Source organism: Rhinolophus hipposideros (assembly GCF_964194185.1).
Source record: "Rhinolophus hipposideros genome assembly, chromosome: 12".
Taxonomy (NCBI): Eukaryota; Metazoa; Chordata; class Mammalia; order Chiroptera; family Rhinolophidae; genus Rhinolophus; species Rhinolophus hipposideros.
Window position 1 is genome coordinate 70,743,500 of NC_138058.1, and position 15,950 is coordinate 70,759,449.

A 15,950-nucleotide genomic window follows, 5' to 3' on the forward strand; every position below is an offset into this window, starting at 1 on the left:
AAAACCTGTACACAAATGTGCACAGAGCATTATTCACCACAGCCAAAAGGTGGAAACAACCTTTTGTCCATCAACACATGAAAAGATAAACAAAATGTGGTGTATGGATATAATGGAATGCCATTCACCCTACAAAGGAATGAAGTACTGACACACGACAACAGGGATGAACCTTGAAGGCATTATGCTCAGTGCAAGAAGAGAGGCATAAAAGACCACGTACTATACAATCCTGTTCATATCAAAGTTCAGAAGAGGGAAATCTACAGAGACAGAAAGTAGATTAGTGGTTGCTTAGGGCTCAGTGGTGTCGGCGATGGGGAGGTGATAGCTAAAGGGCACAGTTTCTTTTTGAGGTGATAAACACGATCCGAAACTGACAGTGGTAATAGTTGCTCATATCTATGAAAACACTAAAAACCACTGAATTATACACTTGAAATGGATAAATTGTATGGTACAAGAACTACCTCAACGAGGGTGTTAGAAGTTTTTAAATAATAAAAATAAAAGTGATCTGCTCACTCATTAAACAAAAATTAGAACACTCAGCCATTGGTGATTTGACAACAGTATAATTCGTATGCTTTGGACAAGGGTTCAGACCAGTGTGATTCGGTTGCTCTGATCCTTGGAGATAGGGAGCAAACTCAAACAGCCAGGACTGCTGAGTCTTGTGTGGACACAGCACACGCCCAGCCTGTCTGGCTCAAACCCTCAGGACAGGAAAACAGCTGCTTTTCTCTGCTGCCATCTTCACACAGCCACACCCGGCATCACCTCTCCACCCACACTTCTACTGTGTCTCCTCCATAAGCATTGCTCAAAGCTCAAAACTTGGCAGTAATCTTGACCACCCAGCCTTCCTTACCTGATCATTATCAGCCTCTTGAACAAAAAATGCTTCTCCATTATCTCCCAATTTCATGTGCAAGTCCACAGATTCCCCGTTGATTTCTATGTCAACCTGAAAGAAAAACACACTTCTTCGCAACCGACCTCATGGGGGATGGCCATGGGTCCACACCCACACTTTAACCACATACATCCCCCAAATATCACACAATTCTAAATTCAGTCAGTCTGGTCCCACCTGCTCTTCCTCATCAAGAGACAGAGTCCACGCCCCTGCCCCATCCCCCCCCCACCTTCAGCTTGGTCAGGCTTGTGATTGCCCCAACATGTAGAGCACAAACCATAGTCATGACACTATGTGACCTCGGAGGCTAGGTCAGAAAAAAAGGCAGCGTCTCTCTCTCTCTGTCTCTGTCTCTCTCTCTGTCTCTCTCTCTCCCTCTCTCTCTCTGGAGACGCTCACCCTTGTAGCCAGCCGCCATGTGTGAGGACACCCAGGCGGCCTTCCGGCTGAGAATCCAGCCAAGAGCTGCCAGGCATGTGTCTTCAGGGGACTCTAGCCCCGGCCTTGACCCTTCCAGCTGAGGCCCCAGACAGCAGAGACAAACACAGACCTGCTGCACTTGGTCTCAATTCCTGACCCACAGAACTCAGGAGCTCAATAAACAGTTGGTTTACGCCACTAAAATCTGTAGTACTTTACAACAGCCACAGTAACCAGGACAATTTCAACTTGCAATTGTTAACTCAGTGAACAGCTCTTGCCAATAGAAAGCTAAAAATCTGGGTCTGCAACAAGCTCCGGAGATGCGAAGCCACAGAAATGTGATGATTTCGTCTAAGAAGAGAACCTGTCCCCCAGGTCCCTGGGTCCTACGGTCTTACCACTTTCTCTCGGGAGCGCAGGACCCCCATCTTCCCAAAGCGGACATGGAAAGGGGAGCACTGAAGGCTCCCGTTGGGTTGGCGGACAACAATGATGTCAATACACCCAGACAAGGTGGCGGGATTCAACCCCTTGTAGAGTTCCTTCACGGTGACAAACACCTGGCCCGCCAACTGCCCCACGTAATTCATGGTTTGAGCCTAAAACAGAGATACAAACAAAACACACAGACACACAATTAATTTGGGGAAGGCCATTTATCCAGAGCCAGTCAAAATGAACTCCTCATTTCAGCAACATGCATTACACGTCTGATTTGACACCTTGCCGGGATCATTCTGTTCCACTGGAATGGGCTCCACAACACCCACCCCTGCTGCCCATCTCCGCTACCCCAAACAGCAAGCCCACCAACCTCCACCCTGGAGCCCACAGGAGGCCTCATTTCAGTTAGCACTGGCCCTTCCTCGCTGAGGTCAACAAGTACCCCTTTAGAGCACCAGGGTAGCTATGGCCACCTGTGCGTTCTCTCACTACATGCAGGTTTTACAGACTCAATCTCAAGACTCTTGAGAGAAAAGACTGTATTTGATACCTTTTAATATCCTCCCACTGTCCCAAGGAGAGAAGTTACCTAGTTGAAAAAAAAAAATGACTACCTTTACTTCAGAGAAAAAATGGTTATTATTTGACCAATTCCGTCCTGGTCCTTGCCTGCCTGCCTGCCTGTCTGGCGCCCACGCTCCAGGGCACAGCCATGCTCGGCTTTCATTTCTCTGACCAGCTAATCGATTGACATTCACTCAGCAAACATCCAGGGCGTCTACTCTACAAAAGGCCCTGGTGCTGGGGGCTCAGAGATAAATAAGACACAGGCCGAGCCACTGAAAGGACTGGCCGTCTCATAAAGGAGAGAGAGGTAAAACACCAGTCACTAAAATATGTTGTGTCTGTGTGTTGTGTAAGGAAACGCTGAGGGAGTTAGGACCAAGGACAGCGGCGACTACATCACTGGAAGGCTTTCAGGTAGGAAGGTGGACCAGGGCCCTGCGACAGGTGTGTGCAAAGATACAAAGATGGGCTGTGTCTGCCCCAGAGAATGTGCAGGGGACGGACAGAGAGTTGAAACCACGCTAAGAGAGTCCGACGTTGCTATGTAGCAGTGTGAAGCCACGATCACAGAGATTCACGAACAACAAAATGCCAGTTCAGACCAGGACCTAGAAAAAAGAGGTCGTCATAAAAACGTAAAGGAGTCTGGCAACAAAAGAAACTGAAGGCAGGAAGACCAATTTGTGGCTGTTGACGGTGTAGACCAGAAATAATGCCAGCCTGGAAGAGGGCAGTGACAGCAGAAACAGAGGCAAAGGGACACTGCGAGAGATATCCGGGCCCAGAACGGCGGGAGTCTGAGCGGGCGCTACGCCCTGGCTCTGTCCACCACCCGGTGCTCATCCACACCCGACGACGGCCCACCTCGGCACAGCCACAGCTTCCAGTCCCCTGGTAGTGCCCTGGCACCTGCCCCGATGTGACTCGGACACCTCAGCCCAGCCCAAAGCACGGAAGTCTCTCTCTGCGGTCTTGCTCTGGCCGCCCGCCCTCACTCCTCTTCACCGGGCCGCCCCACCACCCGCCCTCCAGCCCCCACCAGGGATGGGGCGGCGCTCAGTGCTCCTTCTCTCTCTGGGTCCCTTCCTCCCAGGTCCAGCAGCACTTACACTTCGGGGCCACGTGCAGACCCTCTCCTCCCCTCCTCTCTGCCCACTGAACGCTGTGCTGGACCAGTGAGGCCACACGGTTCAAATGCCCCCTGAGGAGGAAGGGTTTGCACATGTGACTTCCAATCCATGGATACTAAGATGTCGCCCTTTCTCCCAGCCCACGTGCCTCAATTCCCCAAGGCGATGGCCTGCCTGGGGGCACAGGGGACACGCTGACCCCACCCACCTCAGGTTCCTTACAAGGATCCAGCAGCCACCACAGCCGGTGCTCACCTGTCCCTCACTCGTCTCAATCACAGGTTTGGTTCTGTGAACTTTCTTACTCTACCGTGTCTGTTTTGCCATGTGCTTCTCCTATCCCTTGGTGAAGCCAGATTCTCCTTGAGTCCAAAACTCAAGCCTTGTCCTTTCAAGTTTAAGAAACAAACAAACAAAAAATACCTCTTGGAAGCCTCACCCCAACCTCTATAAGTAGAAGCGATATTAGCATCCCAGTTTACAAATAGGACACTGAGGCTCAAACGTGATGGTTTGCCCTGCATGCACTGGGCAAAGCAGAACCATGGATCTCACTCGAATTTAGGCCATGAACGAAACCTCCCAGGGAAAGAGACCGAGAAAGCCGTCACTTCTCGTTTCGATTAAATGACGCCCTGGATTCACGACCGTCCTCCCTCGGATGAGGAAATGCGTTACCACATTCAGCGAACACCTGCGAGATGAACACAGACCTGCTCCCTGTAAACGGACTCACTGCCGGAGCTGTCCCGCCTCCACGCAAACACGAGTCACGTGCACATAAATCTATAAAATCACATGATTCCGAAGTGTGTTTAGTGGCGCAAGTTAACTAACTTCATGCATAAAGGGGAGGGGGGGATAGTTCCTGAGAAGATGAACCATATAGAAAAGGATTCTTCGTAACCCTGACACTTTTTTACAGGGAATCGTTTTATAAAAGAAATCACCACCACAGGGTTCAACCCCGATGTGAACACACTGTGCTTACCGAGAGGTAAACCTCTGACTCCACAGGCAGGATCAACAGCATCTCGTACGGTTTCTTTCATGTAATTACCTCACGCTCACGTGATTCACAATACAGCCCTGTAGGTGTGAGGCCTGTCAGATGAGAAAACTGAAGGACAAGCAACACGCAACTAAGCAAATGGCCAGGATCACAGGCCTCTGCAGCCTCCCTCGCCTCCCCCATCCCCCACGGCTTCTCCTAACTTCACGCGCCTCACACAGGAGCTGTGCTCATCACTGAATGACATGTGACCACTCCCCAGCACTGAGGCCCCGAACTCACACCAGCGTCACTGCTGCTGCTCACACGGCTCCTGAGAAGACCCCTGGACCCGCCAGGCAACATTTTTTATTCATAAGAAAGAACAAGCTCAGAACTGGATGGTATTACCACGTCTCCACACCCCAGCTTCTCATCTGAGGACTGTGGCCTAGATGGCCTGCGAGGTGCAATTCCAGCCCCAACCGATCCAAGATAAAGGCTGCGCTCCTTGATTCTTAGCCGCTCAAAGGGCATCTTTAATAATTTAAGCTCAACGTTCCTCGTCTCCTGTCCTCAAGAACAAAGCATCCTTCTGTCACTGAGCAAACTCAAGGTTAGCGTCCAGAATCCAAGGGTTTTGAAGCTGCCAGGATCCTGATTGGGTATTTGTCCCGATACCCTCATTTTAAAGATAAAAGCCCAGAATGGGAAGTGATTCAGGAAGAGCAAATCTGAAAATACCTCCATTTTAGAAGCAGGAAATCTGCTCCATAATTCTCAACAAATGACAGGGTCATGGTCCCACTTGGCAATAAGCTCCAGTCCTACAGCTGGGGCTGCTGTAGCTGAGCACTGAGAATTTTTTAAAAGGGACAATACGACCACCTCACACCTATTAAGATGGCTACCATCTAAAAAAAACAGAAAAAAAGCAAGTGTTGGTGAGGACTGCACTGTTGGCGGAAATGCAAAATGGTGCAGCCGCTATATAACACAGTGTGGAAGTTGCTCAAAAAAATTAAAACTACGAGTATCATATGGTCTAGCCATTCCACGTCTGAGAATATATTCAAAAGCACTGAAAGCAGGGACTCCAAGAGATATTTGCACACCCGAGTTCACAGCAGCATTATTCACAACAGCCAAAGGGTGGAAACGACCCAAGCGTCTATCAACGGGTGAATGGATAAAATGTGGTACATACACACAACAGAATATTATTCCGCCTTCAAAAGGAAACTGCCACATGCTACATTATGGATGAACCTTGAAGACATTATGCTAATAATAAATAAGCCAGTCACAAAAGAGCAAATACTGTCCTATGGCACGTACATGAGGTAACTAGAATAGACAAACTCAAAGAAACAAAGTACAACAGCGACGCATGGAGGGGAGTGAGTGTCTAATGGGTACAGAGCTTCTTCCTGCAAGATGAAAAGATGAAAAGCATTCTGCAGCTGGATGGCTGCCTCAACACGGAAGTATTTTTATGAAATGTACTGAACTACACACTTAAAAATGGCTACAACTGTAGATTGTATTTTATCATAATTTAAAAATATATATATTTTAAGGCGGTAAAGAAGACTACTGCATTAACCAGAACTCATTTCAGAAAGATGAACAGTATTTGGTTTAAAATTTCTTTGGAAGACAGTTTGGGCTCAGGAGGCATGGGACGCTGCCTATTACGGGGAGAGACACTGAGGCGGGCCCAGGTCACCTCAGACATCTGCTTGGCTTGGTGGGGCGCAGGCAGGGGATGGGGAGGGCCACGGCTCTTCTTTATCTGCCCCTCCTTCAGGATCTCCTCTAAATAAATGTTGGACAAATGTTTAAGGAATACAAGAATAAACCAGCCGGGCACCAATTCCAAAGTCCCACTTCCTTCAGTTTGCTTTGAAGTAAAAGGCTCAAGACAAGAAGCTAATATGATTGACCTGAAGATAAGCAGCCAGACAAACCAGCCGGATAGACTCACCTCCCTACACTTGCACAGTTAATCTCATTACTGTTATCGTTTTTCACGAAGTCACATGATCAGGCAGAGAGGGGAATATTTGTTTTGAAGGAGAAAGTCTCCTAACTGCCTCAAAGTAACCCAAGATAAGTAAACCCAATAGAGAACAAAACAAAATGGTTCAATTTCCAGTTGAACAGCTTTGAGACACCCGTTCTTCACTCACCCACACAAAATTACTTTTCAATCTATTGATTTTAATCGCAAAATCTGGCAAGAAATAGCTGCTTCACTTGACAGGGCTTCATTTACCACTTGAAACTGGATTCCCCAACCGCAGTTCAAAAGGTTTTCAAGGAGAGCTGGGCCAAACCTCACAAAAACCCTTCGACCAAACTGGGGTTCTCTCAGCTGTGCTGTGGATTTTCAGAGCAACTCTGAGGTTAAGAAACAAATAAACATATGGTTTTTTATTGCGACATTTTCTCGCTTGACCTGCTGGAATAACACTAATTTCCTGAGGTTATCACATCCCATTGGAATGCCACCTTTCCAGATAGTCTTCTGTAAGTTAGAAAGTATTATACTTACTACTGTACTTAAACTCAAAGAGATAATACACCGAGGAACATAAATATCGAAAAGTGGATTTCCACCTGGGATTCTATTAATAAGACATGCATTAATAAGAAATAGCATGTTCAACTCAAATAGCAATTATTAAAACTAAATATGGGAATTCGAACTACTTTAGGCCACGCCCCTTAGTCATCAACTCACGAATCAGGAGTTTCACTCATTCATTAGACAAGTGGGAAAAAATGATTTCAATTCTCTTTCTAGTCCTCTCAACTATAACGTTATCAGAGGCACCTTATCCAGGAAATAACAGTTTCTCCACTTTAATATTGTGGGATTGCTCCTTGAAAATGAAATGGGGACGTGGTGCAACATCTAACATGTCCCACTACTCTCCCTGAGAAGGCTGAAGATCAGGATTCAGCGGTGGGACACCTCACCTCAGCCAGGGTCAAGATGAATGCAAAACTCTCAAGCAACACAACTCTCAGAATCACCATTTTTGCTAACTCCTTCTCACCTCTTCTTTTCCTTCTCCCTTCTTCCCTTTGATACTGAAGTGTCCCGCAAGAGTTCTCTGATCACACCTTCGTCTGTATTTCCTGTTGCCTCCTCCATGCCTCACCTGCTGTCCAGCACACCTCATTCATAAACACGCCCACAGCAACTCCTTCGTTTGTGACCTGAACCTCCTCCTCAGCCCTCTGGCTCCGTGAACAACCTCACATCCCATCCAGGGCAGATGCTTGATGACCTTGGTGGCCTGTCAGTTGTCAAGTGGCGGGACAGACCCCTGTCCAGCAAGCCAGTCTGCTTTCCTGAGGACAGCGGGCAGCTTGCTCACCCTCACATGGTACCTGACCCAGCCCCAGGGACCTGGGAAATGTCTGCAGTCATACACGGCCACGATTTCTTTAACGACTTCCCGCGCTTCCTTTGACTAGATCCATCAATATCTGAAACACAGGAGTCTAATCTTACTTTGTCTGTTAAGCTAGGTACCTCTGGAGTGACTGAATTAAATCCCGTGTCCCCCCCAAAAATAAGACCTAGCCAGACCATCAGCTCTAATGCGTCTTTCGGAGCAAAAATTAATAAGACCCAGTCTTATATATTAAATAAAGGGTCTTATATTAATTTTGCTCCAAAAGACGCATTAGAGCTGATGGTCTGGCTAGGTCTCATTTTCGGGGAATCCGGTCTATATGGTGATTACCTTCTAAAAGTGAAAGTGCTTTATTGGTTTAGAACACGTTTCCATGGAAGCAGAGGATGCCAGATCAAAGCTGTCTCCCTCCTACTCTTAGCACATGAAAACATGCATGCCCCAGCATCAAGGACTAGGGCTCAGGGGAAATGGACTTACTTCTGGTGACCATGGTGACAGACCGGGATGGGAGCGGTGGTAGGCAGGAGGGTGTAAATTTGTGTTGTGGAGGGGAGCACCCACGGCCTCAGGACTGTCATGGCCACACAAGGGTGCACCGTCCTCTATAGTGCTTGAATGAGGAATGAGTTGGTACATAAAATGAGGAAATGTACTAGAAACAAATGGAGTAGAACTACTGAAAACAAATTACCCAATCGTACTCGAGTTTCAGCAGAAGATGAACCTTGATTCATCTTTGAAAGGACATCCAGTATGAAAGAGAATTCCGGGCTAAGAAAACAAATCCTACTGCCTGCCTGACGTTAAATTGTCCGTCGGCACAGCCCTGAGCCCAACCCTTGTTTTCATGCGGCTCTCAGGGGAGCTGCAGGTGCAGCCTGGACGGGCTGCCTCTTACCTGACAGCTCGGCAAGCAGCTCCCGGGATAATTATCTGAGATGAGATGGATAAAATGCTGGGAGAGACATAAATGGGCTTGGTAATCCAAGAAGGGAGTCTACTAGCTTTGGAGAGAAAGTAGTCCTGTGAAGCCATCAGACCCAACGCCATCCCATTTCGGCTGCAAACCCTTATTACATCACTTACCGAATGCCAGGAAAAAGCCACCAAACCTCCCACTACACCTATGGGGCACTTCACAATATGCAAAACCCCTTCGCATAGGCGAGGTCATTTGATGCAAATTTAAGCAAAGCCGAGCAGCACTCAAGTCCAGCTGCCTCATTTCTGGGGAGGAAGCAGGGTACCAGGGTGTGTGGCGTTCGTTCAGAGCAGCACGACCAGGAAGGGAGCCCAGGCTGGAGCCCTAGCCCACCCTGCTCTCCTTTGCATTGTGCTGCCTGCCTCCCTCATCTCCTGGACAAAACTGGTATCAATGGGCGAGGCCCAGTGAACGAAAAATCACTTGTGTGGCTTTAGCAAAACAGATGGCAGTCATGTAGTTCTAAATGTCAAATAGTATTCAGCTCACATTTACTGGGTATCTAGTGCTGTAGAGACAGTCATAGACTGGTGATTAATTACAGATGGTAATTAAAGTCGGAATTACAGAGAGGCCAGTCCAGAGTCAGGATGGAAAGCATAATCTATGAGACCAAGCTTCTAAGAACTGATTGTTAGAGGGAGTGGGCTCACCATCGATGGAAGTATTCAGTGTCTGAACCACCACCTGGCAAAGAGGTTGCAGAAGGAATTCAAGAATGAGATAGGGCTTTAAGTTTATGATTCTATGACCTGGTCATAACAACATCACAAAACAAATACTTCATGCCAAGCAAAAACCCGGAGTGGGGGCCAAAGGGCGGGGTTCCCAGAGGGAGATGGGGAAGGTGGTAAAGGATGTGTGTTGGGGGGTGGGGAGGATTGTTATACAACCACAAAAATTTCCAGACGTGCAGATACCCAGGTGCACCCTCCACCTCTGAAGTAGTTGGAAAAGTCTAGAGATGAGGGGAAAGTGCTAGAATTTAAAAATTAGAAGAAATTTAAAAAAACAAACAAACGAAAAAATACAGAAAATGTTCTCTCCCTGGAAGGTAAAACTCGTAAAGACAATGCCCCACACAAAATTCACTGCAAACATAGTTTAAATAACAGGCCCATAAGGCATCTCTTGCCAACAAACAGGCCATGAACTAAAACATAAGAGTGTGAAAAATAGGAACTGCACAAAATTTGGGGTCTGAAGGCCTGGAGGTGATGATGGTCTTCCTTCAACATGTTTACGCTGTGCGCATGGGAGCGAGGTGTTAGCGCCACCTGTCTGCAGAAGAAGCCTCACCACCAGCTGCCGGGTCACCACCTCCCTGAGTAAGTGACCAGCGAAACCTGATCAGTCGTTGGTTCTAGATGTGATATTTTCACAAGTACTGAGACCCTCATCAGCCATATGTCCTCAGGGCCTCTTAGAAAGTAAATTCAAAACTCTCCCCAGAGGACTAGCAGGTCAAAAGCCCTCTCTTCCTTCAGTTTGCGATCTGAAGCCGTCTTTGGCACTTCCTTTGACCTTTCTTGTGCTCAGAATGATTCATCATTTCCTGAAGAGAGCTTTGCCACTAATCCTCGCCTGTGCACGGAGAAAATACCTGTTGTGCTTGTCACCTCCACCCTCTCAGCAGGTGCTTAAGGAACACCTGTGGAATGTGGGTTCAAGGCACATGCAGGGAGCTGCTGGATTGGAAAACCAACCCCACATCGGCCCTGGACAGGCCTGCTTTGTATTCCTGTTATCAGCAGCAGGATTACGCATCCGGGTACAGAACGGGCTGCTGCTGGCTACTGCTCTCTACTGAGCTCCTGGCCAAGGGACACTGTTCAATCTGTCATGTCCCAGCCAGCCGGCTACTTTGGTTAAATGAGCACAGTGGAGACTTCCAAATATCCATTGAATTTACCAGCAACCCCAGGGAAAGACAGTAACAGCAGCAAACCAGTGCGACACAAATCGTTAAATCCACTGTTCACTGTCACATACCATTATGGTTGGTGCATGGTCCAGATGGTGATAATAATGAGTTAAAATTATTTACTTGTTTATCATAATGATACAAAGGATATAATTTTCCCATTTTGCAGAGAAGGAAACTAAGATCTAGAGTTTACATAACTTGCTCAGGGTCCCAATGCAGACAAGGGGTGGCAGCCAGCAGTTAAATCCAGGTAAGTCCGTACCCAATACTCTGACAATCCTGCAAACCATCGGTGTGACTTCACAGTCCCAAGTACACATGTGGCAGCACACACATAACCGCAGGAGAGTATAACACCCAGTATGTGCAAATATATTCACTTCTCCAATGATGAAGCCAAAATTATCCACTGCGGGACACTTTAATAGTTGTTATTCCTTTTCCTAAGCTGGTGTCTGGTTTGCTCCAGCGGTGTGCCTGTGCTTGCCAGTCGGTCCAGGAGCAGCAGACAGCCTCTCCCTCTGCCATCTCCAGGTGGCACACACAGGTAAGGAAGGTGTTCAGGTGAGGCACAGGGACTCGGCTGCACCCTGCCACCAGTTCCAAGAGTCAGGGGAAAGCCTATGGACCTTGCAGCTCTGAAAGGGGACTTGTTACTTTTGTGTTAATGAAGAAAAAGGGCAAAAAGATTTTACTAGGGAAGTCTAAGTACTCACAGATAAAAATCTCCCCACTCCTCCTTCTTATCCTGATCTACCTGGAATGTCTGAAAGATGTCTCTGGAGACAGGTGAATGACTGGCCAATCCCCACCCCTTTCTACACACATCCATTCCCCACTCACGCAGCAGATTATGTACACAGGTGCTTACCCTGTGCCCGGCTCAGGGTTTGGCCCAGGTTAAGACTGATTCCTGTCCTTGAGAAGCTGAAAATCTCACCATACCTTAACTGGCTCAGTTATGGAACGACTGATTACTGATGTCCATTTATAACCTTTCTGAAAACTGAAGACTTTGTTTTGGGAGAGTGAGCACCCCATCACTAGGAGTATTTAAGCTATTTGGCTTTTATTTAGGACGGTTCTACCTCAAAGCCATTACAGAATCTACCTCCCTGGGGTTCTCCCTCCCCACAGGTCCTTGGAGCCCAGGGACATCTGGTGGTCCTTGAGCCATCTGAGGTTGGCTATGTGACAGCCCTTGTGCCCTAACACCCAAACCAGGCACTATCAGCCCCCCAGCTGGGCCTCATAAGAATGGGGGTGCTGCAGTCATCACCCCCTGCTGCTCTCTAAGCACATTCATCTGCAGCTCCATCTGGTATCCAAACCCAAGTCTAACCAGCTCTGAGTACAAGTACAAACGTACTGCTGCAGATCACATTCACCTGGGAGGTTATGATATACATGTTGGTTTTCAACCAAAGCATTAAAAAAAGACAGTTTCTAAGAAATCCCAAAAATGGTGTCGTGCGGGGTCTCCTGCGGGGTCTCAGCTCCAGCTCCCCACATAAGAACGCAGGACATGGTGAGGCCAAAAAGGAACACCCATGTTGCCATAGATAGAGGAGTCATACCACTATATTCTCGCTGGCGGCTGGGCCACACTGTTCGCAACCTGCTGTCCACTTCTCTGCAATCTGCAACCCGCACTCCGCCGTGCTAACTGCAATCCGTGCTTGCCAGCCCAGCCACCATCTTCTTGCTAGCCCCCATTCTCTTCTGCTAGCGTAGCCACGGCAGTTATATTAGTGGCCAATGGCTCACTGGTTACAGCTGACGGTCAACTAGCCACAGCTGATGGCCATCCAATCACAGTTGACGGCCATTTACTACCTGAGCCAGCACCTTTCTATGTGAGGCCGAGAGCCTGGAAACTGCTCTCTAGGGCTCTGTCCCCACAAATGGTATAATGACTAATAAGACTTGCGTGAAAATTAAATTGGTTTACAAATAGCATATCTTCCTCTGTGACTCATATTAATGGCAAGGAGGAAGTCTTTTTTGGGAGCATTGTGGGTACTTATCAGCTGGCAAGGATGATAAATTATGTGCAAATGACAAAAAAAGGGGGGGAGTATGACTTAAGATGCACTGTAATGCAGGAAAAAGAACACCAGATGGAAAGTCAAGACACCTGGGCTTCCTCCTGCCCCTGGCATCACGCCTGTGGGCAAGTGCTACCCTCCTGGCCAGTTCTGGGCTGAGTGAGTCCATCAGCTGCTCCACGCAGTTAGTTCAGCCATCCTGCACACGGTACTTAAGCTTCTTAAAAGGCAAAAGTTCCATGTCCATCAGTACCCTTGGGGATTGGGGGAGGGGGATACTCTTGGCATATGTCAGGGTTCTTCAGGAGACGCTCCAGTCCAAAATAAGAAAATTGACTAGAAAAGCTTGAGGAGCTTTTAAAAAGTCAGCAGTCAAACTAATACTTCCTGTCAGAAGTGACGAAGCAGCAGAAACAGCTGACCCTAGGGTCCCCCATCCAAAGCCCTTTCTGAATTAAGGGGGTCAGACTGTTTTGTACTCCTGCTTTGGGACCAGGGGAGGGGGACAGCGAGCTCCAGGCGATCCTGTAGGAAGGAGGAGACAGGGACGCAGGAGGTGTGCGGGGTCACGGTGAGGAAGTGAGCCAAGCAAGCGGGTGCCCGGAACAATCCAGACATACAGGGACAAGGGAGAGTGGACCTGGGAAGGGTCTCCTCCTTCCAGGCCTCACAAGGACGGGAGCGCCCCACACAGACGCTAGTCTGTACAACTGCTGACACATAACAGATTTGCCAAAGTATGAGATACTCCGCTCTTGGAAGGTTCCAGAAGGGTCACACTGCTAACACTTTGTCAAGGTCTCGTGACTTCTCTCCTACTTGTTACATCAGAAAAATCAGTATTTCATCCCCAAATTGGCAGAATCCTTCTCCAGTCCACATTTCACAAATTATCAAGAAACACTGCTTCCTTGGAACTTGTGCCAAATTCAAAACCCCAACCACAGCTTTCCTAACCCCACAGTTTCTGTTAACACCAGTCACTTATAGAATGTTAAGGTCAATTTAAGATGGCCTCAGACCGACCCAATAGAAAAATGGACAAAATATATAGAGTTCACAGAGAAGGAAGGAGAGAGAGAGAAGGAGAGAGAGAGAGAGAGAGATAAAGAAGGGAGGGAAGGAAGGAAGGAGAGACGAATTCATACAATCGATGATCTATGAGAAGATATTCAACCCTACTCATAATTTAACGTATGCAAATCAAAGGAGGCCTTTCTGATGGTCCAGGTCCAAAACCAATCAATTCGTAAAACCCCAGGATTGATGAGAGTGGGGGAAACAAACTCATCACTCGCTGCTGGTGGGGTAATAAACGAGGTGAGTGCTCTGGCAATGTCTGGTCACTTTCTGCACACACTAGCAAACCCCAGCAATTCCACTGCTGTAAGACCCATGTACCAACAGTAATTATGGCATTGATTATAATAGGGGAAATGAGAAACAGTTTAAGTTATCTATAGGACTCTAGTTAAGTAAATTATGGACCAGCCACACCATCTGATGGAGTATTATGAGAGTGCTAAAAAAATGGAGAGGGAGAGGTAGCTCCACAAACTAACATGAAAAGTTATACACTTAGTGAAAAAAGTACAAAAATATTTACAACATGTTCCCATTTGTTAAGAATTACATTTACACATATTCTGATAACGCAGAAAAAAATTCTGGACTGATTCCCATCCCACACAAGGTTCATTCACAGGCTTACCCTGGGACCAGGCCTGGGGATGGGCGGAGACCTTCACATCTCATACGAGGTCTCACAATTAAGTTCACGAACTTTTTGCACGATGATGTCGCTCACCTTTTTTGATATCAGAGGGATTACTCATTATGAATTTGTACCAATTGGACAAACAGTTAACCAACTTTACTATTTGGAAGTGCTGAAAAGGCTGCATGAAAAAGAGGAAAACGACCTGAATTTATCGCCAACAATTCATGGCTCTTGCATCACGACAATGCACCAGCTCACACGGCTCTGTCTGTGAGGGAGTTTTTAGCCAGGAAACAAATAACTGTATTGGAACACCCTCCCTACTCACCTGATCTGGCCCCCAATGACTTCTTTCTTATCCGAAGATAAAAGAAATATTGAAAGGAAGACATTTTGATGACATTCAGGACATCAAGTGTAATACGATGACAGCTCTGATGGCCATTCCAGAAAAAGAATTCCACAATTGCTTTGAAGGGTGGACTAGGCACTGGCATCGGTGCATAGCTTCATAAGGGGTGTACTTCAAAGGTGACCATAGTGATATTCAGCAATGAGGTATTTCAGCAATGTGGCACTTTTTCTAGGATGGGTTCATGAACTTAATTGTCCGACCTCGTATATACTTCCAGTGTTGGTTTCTGAGTGTTGTTTTTTCACATGTGCATGTGTTACTTTAACATTAATTTGTAATGACCTCAGAGAACTGGACGCTCGAGAGTCAGGGTTTCCTGTCACGGAAACTGCTGAGAAGGAAAAGTAAGGGGTGGGGGCTCCTGCTTGGATCCCAACGCTCAGAATGCTGACCGCTCTGCTCCTCTAGTGTTTTGCAATGCTCGATCTTACAATCCCACGTCATGAGTGTTCCCGGGTCCCTGCCAAGGAGCACCAAAGGTCTGGTCAGTGGGGACGGAGACACGGAAACTGCAAGGAGGCCAACGTGCTAAAGCAGCCCAGGTCTAGGAACCCATCCTCTGGCTCTTTATTGACTCATCCATTGAGCCAGGGGTTTGCCTCACACACCTGCTAGAGCCGTCTGTCCAACTTTGTGTCTCGGTCAAAAAGAATACCCTGCTTTTGTGACTTCCCCTCCTGCGTGACAGCCGCCCACCCCACCCCAACAATTCATGGAGGGCTAAATACCATCTGGACGTTCAAGAGTGCTGCCTACAGTGGAGGGGGTAAGAATGTGGGTTCTGCAGGCAACGGTTGGTATTCAGATACCAGGTCCAGGACCAACCAACCTGTGACCATGAGCAAGTTAGTAACCTCAGCGTTTCAGGTTCGAATCTGTAAAATGGGATAATACTCGCACCGTCCACTGCACAGGATTGTTGTGAGGTGGTATATGTAAAATACTTTCAA

The 15,950-nt window shown here is 47.5% G+C and overlaps 1 protein-coding gene across 15 annotated transcripts in view; it reads right to left on the bottom strand.

The window, feature by feature from the left end:
• Window positions 1-15,950, bottom strand: part of LPIN1 (lipin 1) — a 112,177-nt gene that overhangs the window by 49,140 nt on the left and 47,087 nt on the right. For 12 of the 15 annotated variants that reach the window (XR_013994610.1, XR_013994611.1, XR_013994612.1 and 9 more), the window contains 2 exons: window positions 1,741-1,941; window positions 872-967 (listed from right to left, as the gene is read on the bottom strand). The exons of 2 other annotated variants lie outside the window; for them this stretch is intronic. Coding sequence is in view for 10 of the 13 variants with exons in the window: in XM_081068366.1 (XP_080924492.1) it covers window positions 872-967; window positions 1,741-1,941 (297 nt within the window). In the remaining 3 variants the exon portion in view is untranslated. Of the gene's footprint in view, window positions 1-871; window positions 968-1,740; window positions 1,942-14,913; window positions 15,043-15,950 lie in introns of those variants that run through there. One more of the 15 variants, XM_081068368.1, reaches the window with a different exon arrangement.